General features: G+C 43.4%; 1 protein-coding gene across 2 annotated transcripts in view; it reads right to left on the bottom strand.

The window, feature by feature from the left end:
• Positions 1 to 16,507, bottom strand: part of RASSF2 (Ras association domain family member 2) — a 198,517-nt gene that overhangs the window by 50,308 nt on the left and 131,702 nt on the right. Inside the window, exons 3-5 of one of the 2 annotated variants that reach the window (XM_085636373.1) lie at positions 13,697 to 13,787; positions 9,792 to 9,867; positions 7,830 to 7,981 (exon numbers count right to left, since the gene is read on the bottom strand). In XM_085636373.1, the coding sequence (XP_085492499.1) occupies positions 7,830 to 7,981; positions 9,792 to 9,867; positions 13,697 to 13,755 (287 nt within the window). In that variant the 5' untranslated portion in view covers positions 13,756 to 13,787. Of the gene's footprint in view, positions 1 to 7,795; positions 7,982 to 9,791; positions 9,868 to 13,696; positions 13,788 to 16,507 lie in introns of both variants that reach the window. The other variant, XM_085636374.1, reaches the window with a different exon arrangement.

The following is a 16,507-nucleotide window of genomic DNA, read 5'->3' as shown; positions in this document are numbered from 1 at the left end:
GTAGGGTAGAGTAGTGCTGAGTAGCATAGAGTAAAGTGGCGTAGAGTAGAGTGGTATAGACTGGAGAGGAGTAGATTAGAATGGCATATAGTAAAGTGGTGTAAAGTAGAGTGGTATAGAGTGGAGTGGTGTAGAGTAAATTGGCATAAAGTGGGATGGAGTACAGTAGAATGGTGTGGAATAGAGTGCAATGGAGTACAGTAGCTTAGTGGCATAGAGTGGAGAAGCTTAGGGTAGAGTGGCATTGTGTGAAGTGTAGTCAAGTAGAGTGGTGTAGAGTGGCATGGTGTGAAGTAGAATGGTGTGTAGTGCTGAAGCACAGAGTGGCATGAAGCAGAGTGGCGTAGGGTGGAGTACAGTAAAATGGTGTGAAGTAGAAGAGTGGCTTAGGGTCCAGTGGCGTAGAGTTTAGTGGCGTGGAGTTGCATACAGTAGAGTGGCATAGAGCAGGATGGAGTACAGTAGGACGGTATGGAGTAGCATAGATTGCCATGGAAAAGTGGAGCTGAGTGGCATTGTGTGCTGAAGAGTGGCTTAGAGTATAGTGGCTTAGAGAAAAGTGATGTAGAGTAGATTGGCACTGTGTGGCGTGGCATTGTGTGCAGTGGAGTCGAGTAGAGTGGTGTGGAGTGGATTCGAATGGAATGGAGTCAAATACATTGGTGTAGAGTGGCATGGAGTAGAGTGGTGTGGAGTAGAATGCCGTGGAGTAGCGTAGCAAAGAGTGGTGTTGTGTGGAGTAGCGTAGAGTAGAGTGGCGCAGAATAGAGTGGCGTGTAGTAGAGTATCTGAGTGGTGTGGCATAAAGTAGAGTGAAATGGAGTAGAGTGGAGTGGCATAGACTGGAGTGCTGTAGACTGGAGCGGAGTGGCATAGACTGGAGTGGAGTGGCATAGAAGATAGTGATTTAGAGTGGAGTGGAATAGTATGAAGTGGCATAGAGTGGTGTGGAGTAGAGGGGCATCCAGTGAAGTGGAGTAGAATGGAGAGATGAAGAGTGCACAACAGTGGCACTGTGTGGAGTGGCACAGAGTAGAGTGACGAACAGTAGAGTGGAGCCTGAACCAAACAACCTCCACCAACAACTAAAACAAAGACATCAAAAACCTGGACGAATGGATAATAAAATGTGCAGTCTCCCACGCACTCCACAAACACAACATACAGAGGAAAATACAGAAACAGGCCAGCTGGTACATTGAAGAGCTCCGTGTAACAAAACAGTACTGCAAGCAACTGAAAAGAAAATGAAAAAACTACCTAGAAAACAACTAAAAGATATAAAAGAGTTCCAAGACACTACCACCAACAAATCAAAGACAAACGCCCTATAGGAGTACATAGACAGCAGAGAAATCTTTGCAACCATCAAAATCTTCACCTCACCGGCCACCACAACTACATTGACCCCTTGCAGGAGAGCTTATCCGACTTTCAGCAACAAAATCAAAACCATATATAACAACTTCGACCTTCAAACAAACCCCTGCACCATCGCCTCCATTCTACCCTCAAACACCCACAGCAAAATCTTGATGACCTGGAATACACTCATCATGGAAGAAACAGTCAGAACATCATGAGAATCATTCACTCCGATCGCCTACAGACCCTTAACCACACCCCAGCTACAACATGGGAGACCCTCCCATCAGCGAAGTCCTCACCGCATCATGAACACTTTCAACACTTTTGAGACATTCCCAGATGCCTGGAAACACACAATGGTCAACGCACTGCTAAACAAAAGCCCTTATTGGTAAAGAGCTAAGGGAACCCTGTAAGTCAGAAGGGACCAAGGGTATGCATAACATTATAGGGAACATTGATCCCTCCAGGAAGAGTATATGAACAACGGTACACAGTAGCACAGTAAGCTTTGTGATGATACTCTCCTCAGTGGAGATGCAATAAATGTATTAAGTATAAAACAATTGAAGGAAAAAAGCAAAAATATATACAGAATTACGTAGGTAAAAGTTTGGAAGTCAGCAGATGTCCAGACCATTTAAGTACATGTGACTTTGTAAAGGAATAACATTTTAAATAGTCCCAATTAAACAAGCATCTTATGCTCCACAGAAAATCAAGTGAGTCAGTTCAGAGTCAAGATGCAAGGGTCGATGACGTTTTGATCCTTACTAGAATAGGGGGATCATCATCAAAACACAAGGTTTTATGCCCAAGTGATAGCCTGTACACTGAAGGAAGGATAAAGAGGGAAAAAAGGAGAAGAGAAGAAATGGGATTATGACGGTTCTAAATAAGTCCGCATGGACAAGACACCAGTGTGTAGTGCTGAACTGCCTGTGGTGAAGGAGGAGTGCCAAGGAGCAAAGTGCCAATATGCCCCACGGCAGGACTGCGGGTTACGATTGAACTATGCCATTGTTCGCTCAACGGTAAGCCTCAACGGTGACTATCTCACCCGTGCTGGCCATTGACATCCACCCCCTTGATTTACAGGGATCCCACCGGAACCTGTTCACCTCTCTCCCATTGGCCCGAACATTAACTATCCTCATCGGGGCTCCGATGCAGGAAATATATATGAAGATGGACAGGGTTCCCCCACGTCACCATTGCTTCTGCTAGCGTTACTGTAGTAAGTTGAACACCACTATCATCAGTCGGCTTCCCAAGTTTTATCATGTTGTTACTTACTCTCTAATTTTCAACACTTTTCAGATCGACGTGCATTAATCAGTCGCCCAAACACTCCGGCTGATGGCACTACAGCACCCGCTCTCCGTTGGAATCCGATACTCCTTTATTCTTCCCCCCCACCGTGACTTTGACTTGCGATTATTCACAGGTCCGCTCTTTCAATTATTTGCATGACTTGGCTATCACCCGTCATGCACAGCCAGTTAGAACCTTGGTCGCAGCCACAATCACAGCGCATGATTTAATTGTTAAAATCATTTTTGTCTATCCGGGCAATTATTCCGATTGTCTTCCAACCTGTGGGGCACATTGCCACTCAGCTCCTTGGCAGTCCTCCTTCGCCACAGGCAGTTCAGCACTACACACTGGTGTCTTGTCCATGCGGACTTATTTAGAACCACCATAATGCCATAACCTTTCTTCTCTTCTCCCTCCTCTTCTCCTCTTTTTCCTTCCTTCAATGTACAGGCTATCACTCGAGAATAAAACCTTTTGTCCTGATAATGATCCCCCTATTCTAGTGGGGATCGAAATATCGTCGACTCTTGCATCTTGACTCAGAACTGACTCACTTGATTTTCTGTGGAGCATAAGATGCTTGTTTAATTGTGACCGTTTAAAATTGTATTCCTTTACAAAGTCACATGTACTTAAATGCCTGAGGTCTGGAAATCTGCTGACTTCTAACTTTTTACTCACGTAATGCTGTATATATTTTTGCTTTTTTCCTTCAATTGTTTTAGACTTAATAAATGTATTGCATCTTCACTGAGGATAATATCATCACAGAGCTTACAGTGGTTCTGTGTGCCATTGTTCATATACCCTTCCTGGATGGACCAATGTTCCTTGTAATGCTAAAGAAAAACCCTTGGCAGACCCTGTGCTTCTAGCAAACTACCGCCCAATCTCCCTTCTACCCTAACAAACCAAAGTAATGGAATAAGCCATAAATATGAAACTCTCTCCCCACCTCAACAAACACCAGCTGGGAATCATCCTGGGTGACAAGCTGGACATGACAGCCCAAGTAAACGCAGTGGCCTCCATCAACTTCCACACCCTTAAGATGCTATGAAAGATTTTCAAATGGCTCAGGCCTTCCTCACCAGCAGACTAAATTATGACAACACTCTCTAAAAAGGAATCACTGGGAAGCTACTGAACTGGCTTCAGACCATAAAAAGTGCTGCAGAAAGACTCGTACTCAACTTACCCCACTAAACCCATATCAGCCGACACCTCTGAGAACTGCACTGACTCCCAATTCACAAACGTATCCAGTTCAAACTGCTCAAGCACACCCACAAAGCACTAAACAAAACCGGCCCTGCATATCTGAACAGACGGATACACTTTTACACATCTCTCAGGCACCTCCTCTCAGCCAAACCCTCACTGGCAAACGTACCTAAGAACCACAAAGCCACAGCTGCAGACCGTGCCTTCTCTTATGTCCACACCAATGCATGGAAAGTCCTCCCCCACCATATTAGAGCTTCCATTTCGCTACTAGAGTTTTGCAAGAAGCTGAAAATCAGGCTTTTTCACTAACTTACCAGGAGACAGCTGCTTGCCCACCTGCTAAGCACATGGATACCCACATGCGTGATTATCACGCTATACAAGTCCTCCTAACATAACAGTGGCATAGAGTAGCGTGGAGTAGAGTGGCATGGAGTAGTGTGGAGTAGCAGAGAGTGGCGTGGAGAGCCATAAGAGTAGAGAAGAGTGGCACTGTGTGGAGTGGCGTAGAGTTGCGCCGAGTAGGGTAGATTTGCAGAGTGGCATGGAGTAGAGTTGCAGAGTGACATGCAGTGGAGTGGAGTGTCATAGTGGCGTAAAGTGGAGGGGTTTAGAGTAAAGTGGTGTAGAGAAGTATAGCTGTGGGTGTAAGTATCTGAAGCATCAATACAGACAGAAGATAAGGTGGAACCAATATAAATAAAAAGCCAAATCCCTGTGTTAAGTAGAGAACTACCTTGCACATCCTGGAATAATAAAGAAATTCTTCGAAAAAAAATTGTATAGAGCACATGTACTTGGTCCATGCTCCAGTGAGGAGCTAACACAAGAAAGGAAGGGAAGCATACGATAGCAGAGTAAAGAAAAGGTTGCAAATGAGAGTGACAACAAAAACAACTAATGCTATGCTATGGGAAGGTTGTAACCCGACTGAATTGTAAATAATACGCCTCGCAGCACAGCGCACACGCTGTGTAGGTGAGACCTAAAAATGCTATTTCTTGTGCCACAAGTTCCATTTTCTGCCAAATCTGGGAGCACTTGAAAGCAAGCTCGATGCCAGTATTGAGTACAACTTCACTTTAGAAGACTACGCCCTTATCTTGGACCAGTGTAAAACCATACAGTATTTTTCAGATATGTGCGTCAAAAAAAGATATTGGTTAGACTATCACATTTAATATTTTGCATATATTGACAAATGCCTTTGAGAACAGTGAGAACTGTTCGGTGGGAGAATTGTTCATAAATTTAAAAACATACCCTACTGACCGGGGAAGAAGTTTATATTAACATTTATTTGTACCTTGAACTATTCGAGAACCACTGTAATGTGGTTTATTGAACAAAATGCTCTAGCAGCCAATACAGCAGTGGCGGTGCGTCCATTGGGGGCGTTGCCCCCCCCACCCACACCGCTCCCTTGGCGTCTCTGAACTTAGTTTACTTAAGTTCAGATCGCCGAGGGAGAACTGACAATCATGTCAGTCAGCATGACGTCGGACTGCCCACCCCCTTCAGAGTCTGAAGGGGATGGGCGGTCCGGCGTCATGTTCATTACACTTGGATGTAGCACCATTACTAAAGATGATTTCTTACTTGTATGTGGTAAAACACTGATTTTGTGTTGAAAAACGTTAACATTCTTATGTAATAATAACCCTTTTTTTTTTCGAAGGCTGGACCTGGAAAAATAGCAACTTTTTTTGATGTTACACACAGAGCACTTTACCACATAGAGTTAAAAACTGGTGACATATGCCCTTGATCATCCATTTGCCTCCTACCCACTATCATCAACTTTCCATTGGCACAGAGAGCTTATTGTACACTTGCCTTTTTCCACAAGGCCTTTGTCATCACACACATTTTTCCCGAATGGATTGAGCTTTCGGAATTGGGAACACAACAACAGAAAATCCTGTCCATTTTAATATCTTTCACGATTTTCCACCTCTTTTGTGAGAGACATATCCGCAACAGTATGTGCTCAGCACTACTTTTTTTAATATAGTGGACTTTTGTTTATTTATGTAGGTCTCAACACCGGCCGCAGTTTTTCATTTCCTAAAATGGTATCCCCTCTTCTATTTTTATGCCCATTTTTTGTATACTTTAATAATAAGAAATGAAATCCCTGCCCTGTACAGAAAATCCCGCAGTTGTATTGACTGATCCGGGAACATTTCCTGCAAAGTTGACAGACCTACTGGGCAGAAAACCTCAGGCAGTTAACATGTCTCTTCAAACAAAAACAGAACTAATTCGGATTTCGGCGGGAAGGCAGGAAAGGCAAAAATGGCGCCGGTCTGAATACAGGCAGCAGCTAGCAGGTCTGTGCCTGCCCCAACACACATAATAGTAGACTTACTAATTAACAAAGGAAGTGTCTTCTCAGGCATCAAATTCCTCTGTCTGCTGACGGCCCAACGGGGTGAATTGCCTTTTTCTGTTAATGTCACTCAGTCTGTAGCCTAACATCCCATCCATGCGTTCTTCGGTTAGAAGAGTTGCAACTGCTATAAAAGTAGCTAGTGTTATTTAGGTAAACAGTGTATATGCCATGCATAGGCTGTGGCTATGCAGAAGCAGAATATGCTTTTTTGTCCTTTACTTTCTATTTAATGTTTTCATTTTATGTGTATAAGTATTTGTTCATGTTAATGTGCTCTTTATTCTATCTAGTGCTTTTGAAAAAAAAGCAGAATAAATACTTTTGTAAAATAAGTAAACTTTTATAGCTTTGTGGCTCCTAATGCAGACAAACAGTTGAATTGCTTTATTAACCTTGCTTTATCAAATTTGCTTGAAAATGCACCATTTGCTTGCTCTTTTTAAAAAATAAATCTCGGGGGGACATCCCCTCCAAACACCCATAAGGTTGTTCCGCCACTCTCGCAACGCTCACTCGCCGCTGTGCACTCCACCACAAATTTTACACCGCACCACTTCCAGATGTCACCAGCCACCACTGCAATACAGGATGCCTGACGTTAAAGTACCACATTAAGGGAGAAAATCTAAACCACTCCGGGATATGTGGGCATCCCAGAAAAGTGACAAATGTCCTTTAATTCCTAAATCAGAACCAAAGACAGGTTCTTCATTTAAGTAAACCTTATTAAAATTGTCACAAGGAGGGTTTTTAGATGATTTGTTAACTGTTTTCAAACAGAAAATAAATACATACAGACATAAATGAACAAATAGGTGTGAAAAATCAGACAAAAGAACTAATAAAGGCCAACAGTCAAAGCAAGGTTTTGGACATGTGGTTTGGGCGCAGGATTTTGGCAGATGCAAAGCCTAGGTCCTCTACAGTGGGTTTTGGGAACACGGAGACATTACATCATTTGTGACATTAAGGAAGAGGTGTGGCGCCGCAGCCAGGGCGACTGACCCCGGAATCTGGGGATCACGGTTCGATCCCCGGCACCGGCGGCAGATTAGCCCAGCACCATGTGACTCTGGGCAATAGCTTGCTTAATCTTCCTGACGGCCCCCAGCACCTAGAGACCCTTACGGGTGATTGTTCGCGGTTTACAAATGTGGATTATTATTATTATTATGTGAGGCGTCATGAGCAGTGCTGCATTGGACGGAGCTGTGGTTGCAGTGCTCATCATAAGAAGCGAATGTCAGTGGTGTTTATGTTTTGCAAAATAGCCAAAAAGTTCAGGTGCACTTTTCATAGATAAATCTCACTGTTTAAAAAATAATAATAATCACAATAAATGTGATTTTACTTTCTCAGTAGAGTCATATCTTTCCTTTACCAAATTAAGTAAGCACATATGCCTAAAAAACAGACAATCGACTACACTGCTGCCTGAAAGCGCACAATGCATGCGTATGTGGTGCTCTCAAGCACCATCTCACTCACTTGTTCACAGCCCAGGGGATCCCACAGTACTGACCCTTGTGCTTCGAGATTGCAGCCAGAGTGCCAGGAGGAAGAGGAAGGGGGCGGCTTGATGCGCTCATTATCGTCCTGCATCTGTAGACGGATGGGCCGACGCAAGCCCCAGGAGATGTTCAGGAGTCCTTCAACAATAAACTCCCCTTCTTCCTGCAACACAAAGGAAACACAGCATAGGCCACACAACCAGCGGAAGCATAGGGGGAAAAGTATTCTTTGCAAAACAGGCATTAAACAATAAAAGAAAATATACTGGAGTCCTTTTGTATTGGTAACTCCTGTAATCGTTGTCTTTTGGTTCCCACCACTGCCAATGTAAGGGAGCCATTTTGTTATGAATTATTTGTAATCTGAATCTATCGGTTATTTTGGGAGTGCTTGTGGCCCACTAGCTCATTTATCAATACAAGCCCTAATGGTTAGCGTCGCGAGCATCCATGGGTATGTGCGCTTTCCAGTAATCAGAGCAGATCAGATATTACCTATAATTTCAGCCTGTGCTTGATGATGGGAGGCACCATAACTTATTTATCCATATCAGATATTTACCAAGTGCAAGAGACGGAAAAGCACACAGAGGGAGGGAGAAAAAAGCATGGGGGCTAAAAACGGATTAGTAGACGCCCTGAAGGAGTATTCCAAGTTAAATGACTTTACTACGAACGTAACTAAAAATAAAGCTATCGTTTTTGGTAGAGGAAAGATGTGGTACCTTTCTTGTTAGGACATCTAGTGACGTCATATAACACCAAGGGGATGGGGGTTCCTTGGCCGGCAGCTAGCCAGTGCCATCAGGGCGGAGCTGGAAGTTACATCTGATCCCGGTGGGGTATCTCCTGAACAGCGTATTTCTACGCGACTACTTACATTACAACAAAAGACTGACGGCCATTTGGGGTTAGGACGATTTAAGAAATCCCCTGGTTTGGATATATTCTCATAGGTTTGTGGGTAAGAAGTGCTTACATCATCATAGATTCCCTTGCTATGTTGTTTGTTCACACAGATCGGGCCAATCAGATCGCTCGAGTGTCATCAGTCAAGTCTAAAGAAATCACACAAACACTATATAGAGGATCAGTAGTTGTGGAAGAGTAACTAGCGGTACTCGAACTCAACAAGATTATAGGATCAATACCCTAGTACAAAGGATCATGCATAAATGCATGGTGTTGGTTCATGGTTAAAACAACTTCAGTGCAGGAGAGATACTCAAGGCAATGCTAATTTTGACAGTGTATGTTGCAGTGTATAATGATAAGTTGTGTAGCTTTGTTTTTCAATCTTTATGCCAATAAGAAAACGTATTTGATATGCTTTGTATGTCAACATTGGTTACTAAATGAATAAAGAAACCTAATGCCTTAATAAACTTGAACGGATTATAATGGAAAATATATGATGAGCCAAAAATGTGACAAAGTCAAGCATGTGAAGCATCTGTCGGCGCCTGCTGCAAATGTTTCTGGGCTGTACAAGAATCCTCCACACAAAAATGTTCGCCAGTAGTTCAAAGGTCCCCTTGGACTACACAGAAATCAGGGGGTACAGAAAGGCCAGTGCTTTGAAAAGGAATCTAACTCTGCCCCAGCCCTACCGTCTTCCATAAGAACATCCTGTCAGGAGTTCTCCCACCTCCTCCTCTCCTGGTTGACTACAATCCATCTCTTGCATTACTCTTTCCTGAGTTCAACAAACCACATTTACTAAAATTGTTCACACAATCTTAGGGCAAGGATTTCAAATAAGTGAGCACGAGCTGTCAATTTTGACATGCACAAAATACATTACTTATTAGGAGATTACACTAACAAGGAGATGGGCTACGATTCAGGGAAAGCATTGTGGGTCGTTCTGTGAGGCATCAATCACATAGAAAGATGGCTCACTCGTCCATCTCCCAGGAACCCATAAACCTCTCCTTGGCCTCTGCAGCAAGCGCCCTCCAGGGAACACTTACCTCTCGGTGGCGCAGCTGTAAATTCTGTCCTTCATAGTACAGGTTGTAAGTCTTCAAATGGGACAGCAGCTCACTTCTGGCAGAAGACAACAAGGATTATACTTTAAACACACTGAAATGTGATGAACATATGCAAACAATACCCAGCCTCCTCCAGCGGCCATTTTACTGATCGTCCTACTCTGGAGTGTGCTAGTCGGCCATCTTGCTTGAGTTTCATTTACACCCTCCATGTGCTTCAATTACTTTGTGTAGCCCATCTTACCAAATCCGTGTACGTGATATGTCACTCGCTAGGACACTTCTAGTGGCAGAGAGATGGTGTTTTAGAATATAGCACTCACTTCTCTTCCAGATTAACACTGGTTTATTCTGTACAGTTCTTCTCGCTCCGCCACCCTTTGTGACTATCCCTTTCATAAGTGAAAATTGTATTCCAAGAATATTGTTAGGGTAGCGCTAAGTACTCCAATGAATTAGCTCCCCAGCCCTTTCTCAATAATAGAATGAGTATCATACTATGATAATTATTGAGTTGATATGATTTAAACGGTGCTTGAAAAGGAAAAATGCAAGTGCAGGTAGTTACTATCCAAGAGTACCTGGCTGCTAATGAGAAGCTCCAGAAACCTTTTATTAAATGTTTTGCATCCATACTGAGAGGTGCAGGTACCTCCTTTTAACATTAAAGAAGTGCAGGTACTCATTACTTAGGGGTGTTGTGTTATGTTTTGTGTTATGTATGTTATGCTTTATATGTTATGTTTTTTATGTTATGGCGCCCTATCACCGGTGAAGGTTTCCTGGTACTTTCGCAGGTGTGTGAGGGTAGCCTTGAGGCCAGGTCTACAGCTTCTTGCAGAACTCAAGAAGAAAGGAAAAGCCTCTAATGTGGTACTGGAGTTTGTTCCACTGATTTTAAAGTTATATCAAGAAGTGAAGATATATGGAGCAGGGTCATTTTGCCTATTTTTAAATTATGCATTATTAAGCCAAGCAGATGGGATGATGTAATAAAGTATGCCATACATGTGGAATTTCAGACTATGAAGTATTTTTAAGGTTTTGGGTGTATGATCAATCTCTTTTTCTACTTGCCAATACAAAACATGCATTTGAAAAGCCAACGGGCTGTCTTTAATGTGCCAACTCATGTAATTTCAGACATTCAATAGATGCTGTTTAAATTCATGCCATGCTCAAATGATATTTATCACATTAAGGCCTACCTTAGTACCTTTGCTAAGTTGTTTAAAAACAAACCAAAAAAATATTGTTTTCTGTATGGACAGCATGCAGAAGAGAAAAAATAAATGTTGTAGTGCGATAGTTGAGTATACTTTTCAGATGAAACCTAGTCCTTGCTCTTTCTGGTAGGAGGAATGATGAACACAACAGCTAATAGTATGAGGTAACAGAGTGGTTCTCCTCTGGGTTTAGCCAAAGTCAAATGTGTATATTTTAAAGAATTGATGACAGTAGATATTGCAGGCTTCTGCGCGGTCAAGCAAGTCCTCAAAGTATCAATTTGAAATAGGAAACAAAATTCTGTCACAGATGATGGCAATTTATTTATTGCCATCCCTAAGCCATCAGTTTGCACTAACTCTCTCATGTATGCAAAAAAGCATACAGGGAAGATGGCAACATCACAGTTTCCAAAACAAATTTCCTCTCTCAGCAGCCTGAATTACCACCACCAAAAAATGAGACAATCACATTTTTCTGTTTCTTTAGCTATTACTCTGGCACTAGGCTCTCTACCTACCATGCATTTCAGTCCAGGTCAACTCATCCCAGTTAATCACCAAGATCTTCCCTGGCACTTTCAGTCCCCCTCATAGCCATAACATGGCATATGACTGCATTGCATTACTGCAACAAAACCCACAGCCCATACTTATTCTGTTTTTAGGTTGAGCCTTGGCAGCGCATGCGCTGCTCTGCGAGGCATGCTCTATTAGAGTATGGACTTGAAGCCCCGCCCACTCTCCCCACATATTTGTCATTAGCTTGTGTCATTGTCCTTAGTAAATGCTGGCTTCTGATTCGTTCATTGGCTTGTTTGTCCCTCCTTAGTACTGCCTTGTCTTCATTTGTAACTTCTCATGAGGACTGGCCCTTTTACTTCGGTTTTTATACGGTATGTCTTATTTAGCCTGAAAGCACTATTTTCTTTAATGAGTTTCTCCTACTGCAGCCACAACATGCTTTCCTTACATTCAGCGAGCCATGCGCGCTTTCACTTTCCAAACAGCCGATGCGAGACCGATTGCATAGCAAATGCTTGTAATTCATTGAGTGTTAGCCTGTCATGCTGACGAGTTTATAAAGGTTTATATTTGGGGATGTTATTATGACGCTATGTATGGAAAGGTGACACGTTTTCTACATGTGTAATTCCTAATGCAACAGTCATTGCGTTTGTTTCTTGGAGGTAGTCAGTTTCTGAGCACTCATAGTTTTGACAGAGAAAATAAACGAGGCAGAGACTAAGCTGTAAAGAGATTTGCCCAGGATCACACAGATTAAAGGTGGAAACCAGATTCAAGCACAGATCGCCCAAACTGGCCATGATCTTTGTAGGGGTATAATGTATGAATGCTAATAGTGATCATGTGAGTTTGATTTGTGTTTATTTAGGGAAAACCACAATCGGAAATATTTTCCAGACGTTATGCCTTTAAACCAAGTGCACTTAATACGAGCCACAGATTAAGCATAAACAGATGTATGATACGTTATAATGTGTGATCGTTGGCGTGTGCTAAAAGGTTATAGGGAGCTCGCCTTTCTCCTCAACCTGGGGGACCTGGACCCCCACTGTGTGCTTCACACCAACGTGGGCATTTGGTACTGGTGAAGGGTGTAGGGTCAAAAGTACTGAGGCTTGCAGTGCTGTCCCTGCCCACCAATGGGCATCAAACCTTTACTGGGGTAAAAGAGCAGATGGAGGAGAGAGGGAGCAAGACCACTGTGTTGGCAAGAGAGACGAGAGAAGGGCGATTCCCAGGATCACACAAAGCTTTCTGTCCACAGGCTGGAGTTGACCCGACAAGGAAGAGCCCAGAAGACCGAGGCAAAGAGAACAGGTGCTCGGCCAGCCACACAGCCCACCTCCCTCACCGCAAGGCGCCAGACCTGACAAAAACGTCAAAAGAAGCATTTGCAATGCAATAGGTCTCCCGTTTACACAGGTTTGAGCCATTGGCATGGTAATTGACAATGGCTTTTATTTATGTTTTGGTTTTTAAAACATAAATAAAAGGTATTGTCATTTACAATGCTATTAGCTTAAAATATCGCAAATGCGAGACCTATTGCATTGAAAATGCTTGATGTATTCACCACCAATCTCAGCAAGTGGACTGTAGGGGAAATTTGATTTTATGTTCAAGGAAAGGAACCAGCCGAAATCAATGAAGAAAACATCATGCATACTAAATAAACCCTGAAATTTATATTTGATGTCACACAATGGCACCAGAGAAATTTATGTCAGAAAATTTCAGATCTAAAATTTGTAAGCAGAACTAAACCCTTGTGAGTAACACTGCAATTTCCACATATAATGGGGAAGGTCTGGTAAATCAATGAGGCAAGAAAATAAACATGGCAACCAAAATACGGGTGAAGGCTTGCTAACTCAACGGAACCTAGATCTTTTCTTCTAACTTCCTTCCATGTCATGTCCAACAAAGTTGCTATCAAAGGAAGCTCGCAGTATAGGATTCTCTTCAACACTCCTCTGCCCCTAGAGCTCCCCCTCCTTCTCTACTCACTCCAGGGACAGCCCATCACTCCACTGTATACCCCGGGCAATACAAACAGCGGAGAGAAGGAGGTCAGATGAGGGCTACAGGATGCTTCAAATGTCCCCCCTTGCAGTGGTTAAGAAATCTTACCTGGAAATGTATTTGTCCTTTCCACAGGGAACCAGGCATGACTGGGAGTAGTAGTCCATGTTGGAGATATTCTGTCATGCAGTTTGTCCACCTGTAAATAAAGAAGAAAGACAGGGATAAACAGGAACGCATGTAATGTGCTCAGTCTGATTAGTAGGTAGCGTACAGCAACGAGACGCTCTATTCTAGATGCCATCCCACTAAACCCTCTTAACATTAACACCAACCATCGCCAGGACTCTGACAATTCTAATTCCCACAACCATTTTCCACACCCAGTCATACAACCATTCTCCATATCCAGTCCCACAACCCCAGCCCCACAATCACCCTCCACACACAGTCCCAAAACAATTCCAGACACCCAATCCCATAACTATTCTGCATTCCCAGTCCTGCAACCGTTCACCACACGCAGGCCCACAACCACTCTCCACACCCAGGTCCACTACCATTCTCCACAAACACTCCCACAACTAACCGAATATTCCCTCCTAAAACAAACCCCAAACCTTAGTCCTACCAACAACCACCATTGGAAGTCACACAGCTATCCCCATGAACCCCATAAGCTTTTCTTTTAAGATCATTAAATAGGTGTCCAAAAACCTTCCCACATTGCCAGTCCAATAATTATCCCCAGTCGTAGTCCCACAGTCCTCTCTTATACGATTTGCTTAAATATCTCTAGTTCTGCAACAGTCCACACTCCCAATATAATGTTCTATTTCTAGTCCCACAACCATTGCCCAAAATCCAGTCAATGAACAATTCCCCATCACAATTCCAACGATCATTCCCAGTCCCACAACGGTTGCACGTTCATAGCCAATAAACTGTTCTCTATCAGCTGTTCAACAACCAGACTAACATCACCAGTTCAACAACCATCTTTCAACCCTCGATTCAAATCCATCCGCAATCCAACAACCACTGCCCATTGTCAGTCCAACAACCACTCTTAGTCACAGTTCAACAACCAGTGTCCCATCTGGCAGTGCAGAAAGCTTCTCTCGTGCTCCTCTCCTTCCCCATTCTCCACTAAAGGCCTGAGCAGTTTATTTTCTATAGTAGCGAAAACAGAGGCTGTTCACAGAATTCTGCTTCCACGTTCCATAAAATAGTTGGGGGAAATCTGCTAAAGTGCTACGACAAAACGTAATTTTTTTTTTTGGTTGTTTTTTGCGAAACATTGTGAAACAACTATTAGTTTACAAAGTATTGTAAAACTCAAAGGGAATTTGTTCCACACACGAACGTCCACCACAAACGGATTTTGAGTGTTTTGTGCCTTTCTAGAATATTTCACTCAAAACTTATCACATTTGAGGATTAATGACTTTGGTTAATTACTGGCCTGCGTTTAAGACAGTTGTCATGGCTCAATGGATTAATGCATAAAATGCAAGCCTCCGTTTGTCTCCATGTTAATGGGTTCAAAATCAGCGCCGGTTCACTCAGCCAGTCATCCTTCCGAGTCAATAAAACGACTGGAATGAAGGTTGATAGTAAAAAACGCATCCACTATACAAACCCCACAGACTGAAGGTACAATTTACAAGTACACGTTACGCATTTATTGGGATTTACAAAATACATACTAAACAAAACAGAAGGTGGGAGGAGATTTGAGGTCCTTAAATGAGAATAATTACTAATATTTTGTTGCAGATTTATATAGCGCGTACTCGACCCGAAGGTATTGGAGCGCTTTACATGAGCACCGGTTACGTTACACAAGGAGACAGATTCATTTTTGGTGGGCACTGGAGATTACGTGATTTGCCCAGAATCACAGGATGCTGAGCCAACGCCCAGGCTTGAACCTGGTTCCCAAACTGCTGTCGGCAGCTCTGGCCGTGAGGTCACATACTCTTCCCATTTTACCAGAGCGGAGCCTCTGCGACTCAGAGCAGCACGTGACGTCGTGACACAATCTGAACTGAATTTAATATGTACGACTCCAACACCACATACATGAGAGGTGCGCACACGACACGGGTTACCTAAGACATGTACTGATCATGCCGGACTCGCTTAAGGACCTTGGTCAACCCCCCCGATTCGATCCTCTCCCCACCCAACCTCCCCGCCTCCCTTCCCACAGATGAGAGTGTACGTCAAGGCGTCATGCACCGGAAGCGCTCTAAGAGTGCTATAGGCATTTGAGGAGAACCGATGACAGCAGGGAGATGGACGCCGACAGCTGGCTTCTGTGGAGGCGGGAAGCCGAAAACAGCTGCGGACGAATGGGGGTCGGAACCTCCGGTATGGTGCTCCACAGCTGGGCTGGAGCCGGTGTTTACCGGCTTAATCATGCGTGGGGCCGGAAGTCGCGGCATATTTAAAGCTCTTTTACCTCTCTTAGGTATTTCAGAAAACATGCGGGGGGACCTGGAGTCACCCGGAAAATAACAACAGCTTTACTTCGGCAAGGAAGTCAAGGTTCGTCATAACCTTGGATGAAAAATAAACAAGTTTTCCGGCCTTGGTTAGGTGGGCATTATAGTCCTTGAAAAGTGTTTATCTGGAAATAAACTTGATTTCACCAGTTGCCTGTACCACATTTGGATTTTACGTGAGATTGCTGTGGCGATAAACCCGGCAATTTGCCTCATCAATCCTTGCATCATTGGAGTAATTACACCTATGAGGCTGTTCCACCTCCTTCATCCATCCATCATGTGACCCGGACACAGATAAACTTCTCAACATCCTTCCCCTCCCTCATATCTTGGGCCCCTCCCTCATACCTGGGGCCATAATAAGGAACATACTCATCAGGCTGGGTCAGGTCCATTTTCCAAGTAA

This window comes from Triturus cristatus, chromosome 11, assembly GCF_964204655.1.
Source record: "Triturus cristatus chromosome 11, aTriCri1.1, whole genome shotgun sequence".
Taxonomy (NCBI): domain Eukaryota; kingdom Metazoa; phylum Chordata; class Amphibia; order Caudata; family Salamandridae; genus Triturus; species Triturus cristatus.
This window is presented reverse-complemented; position numbering and strand designations above follow the sequence as displayed.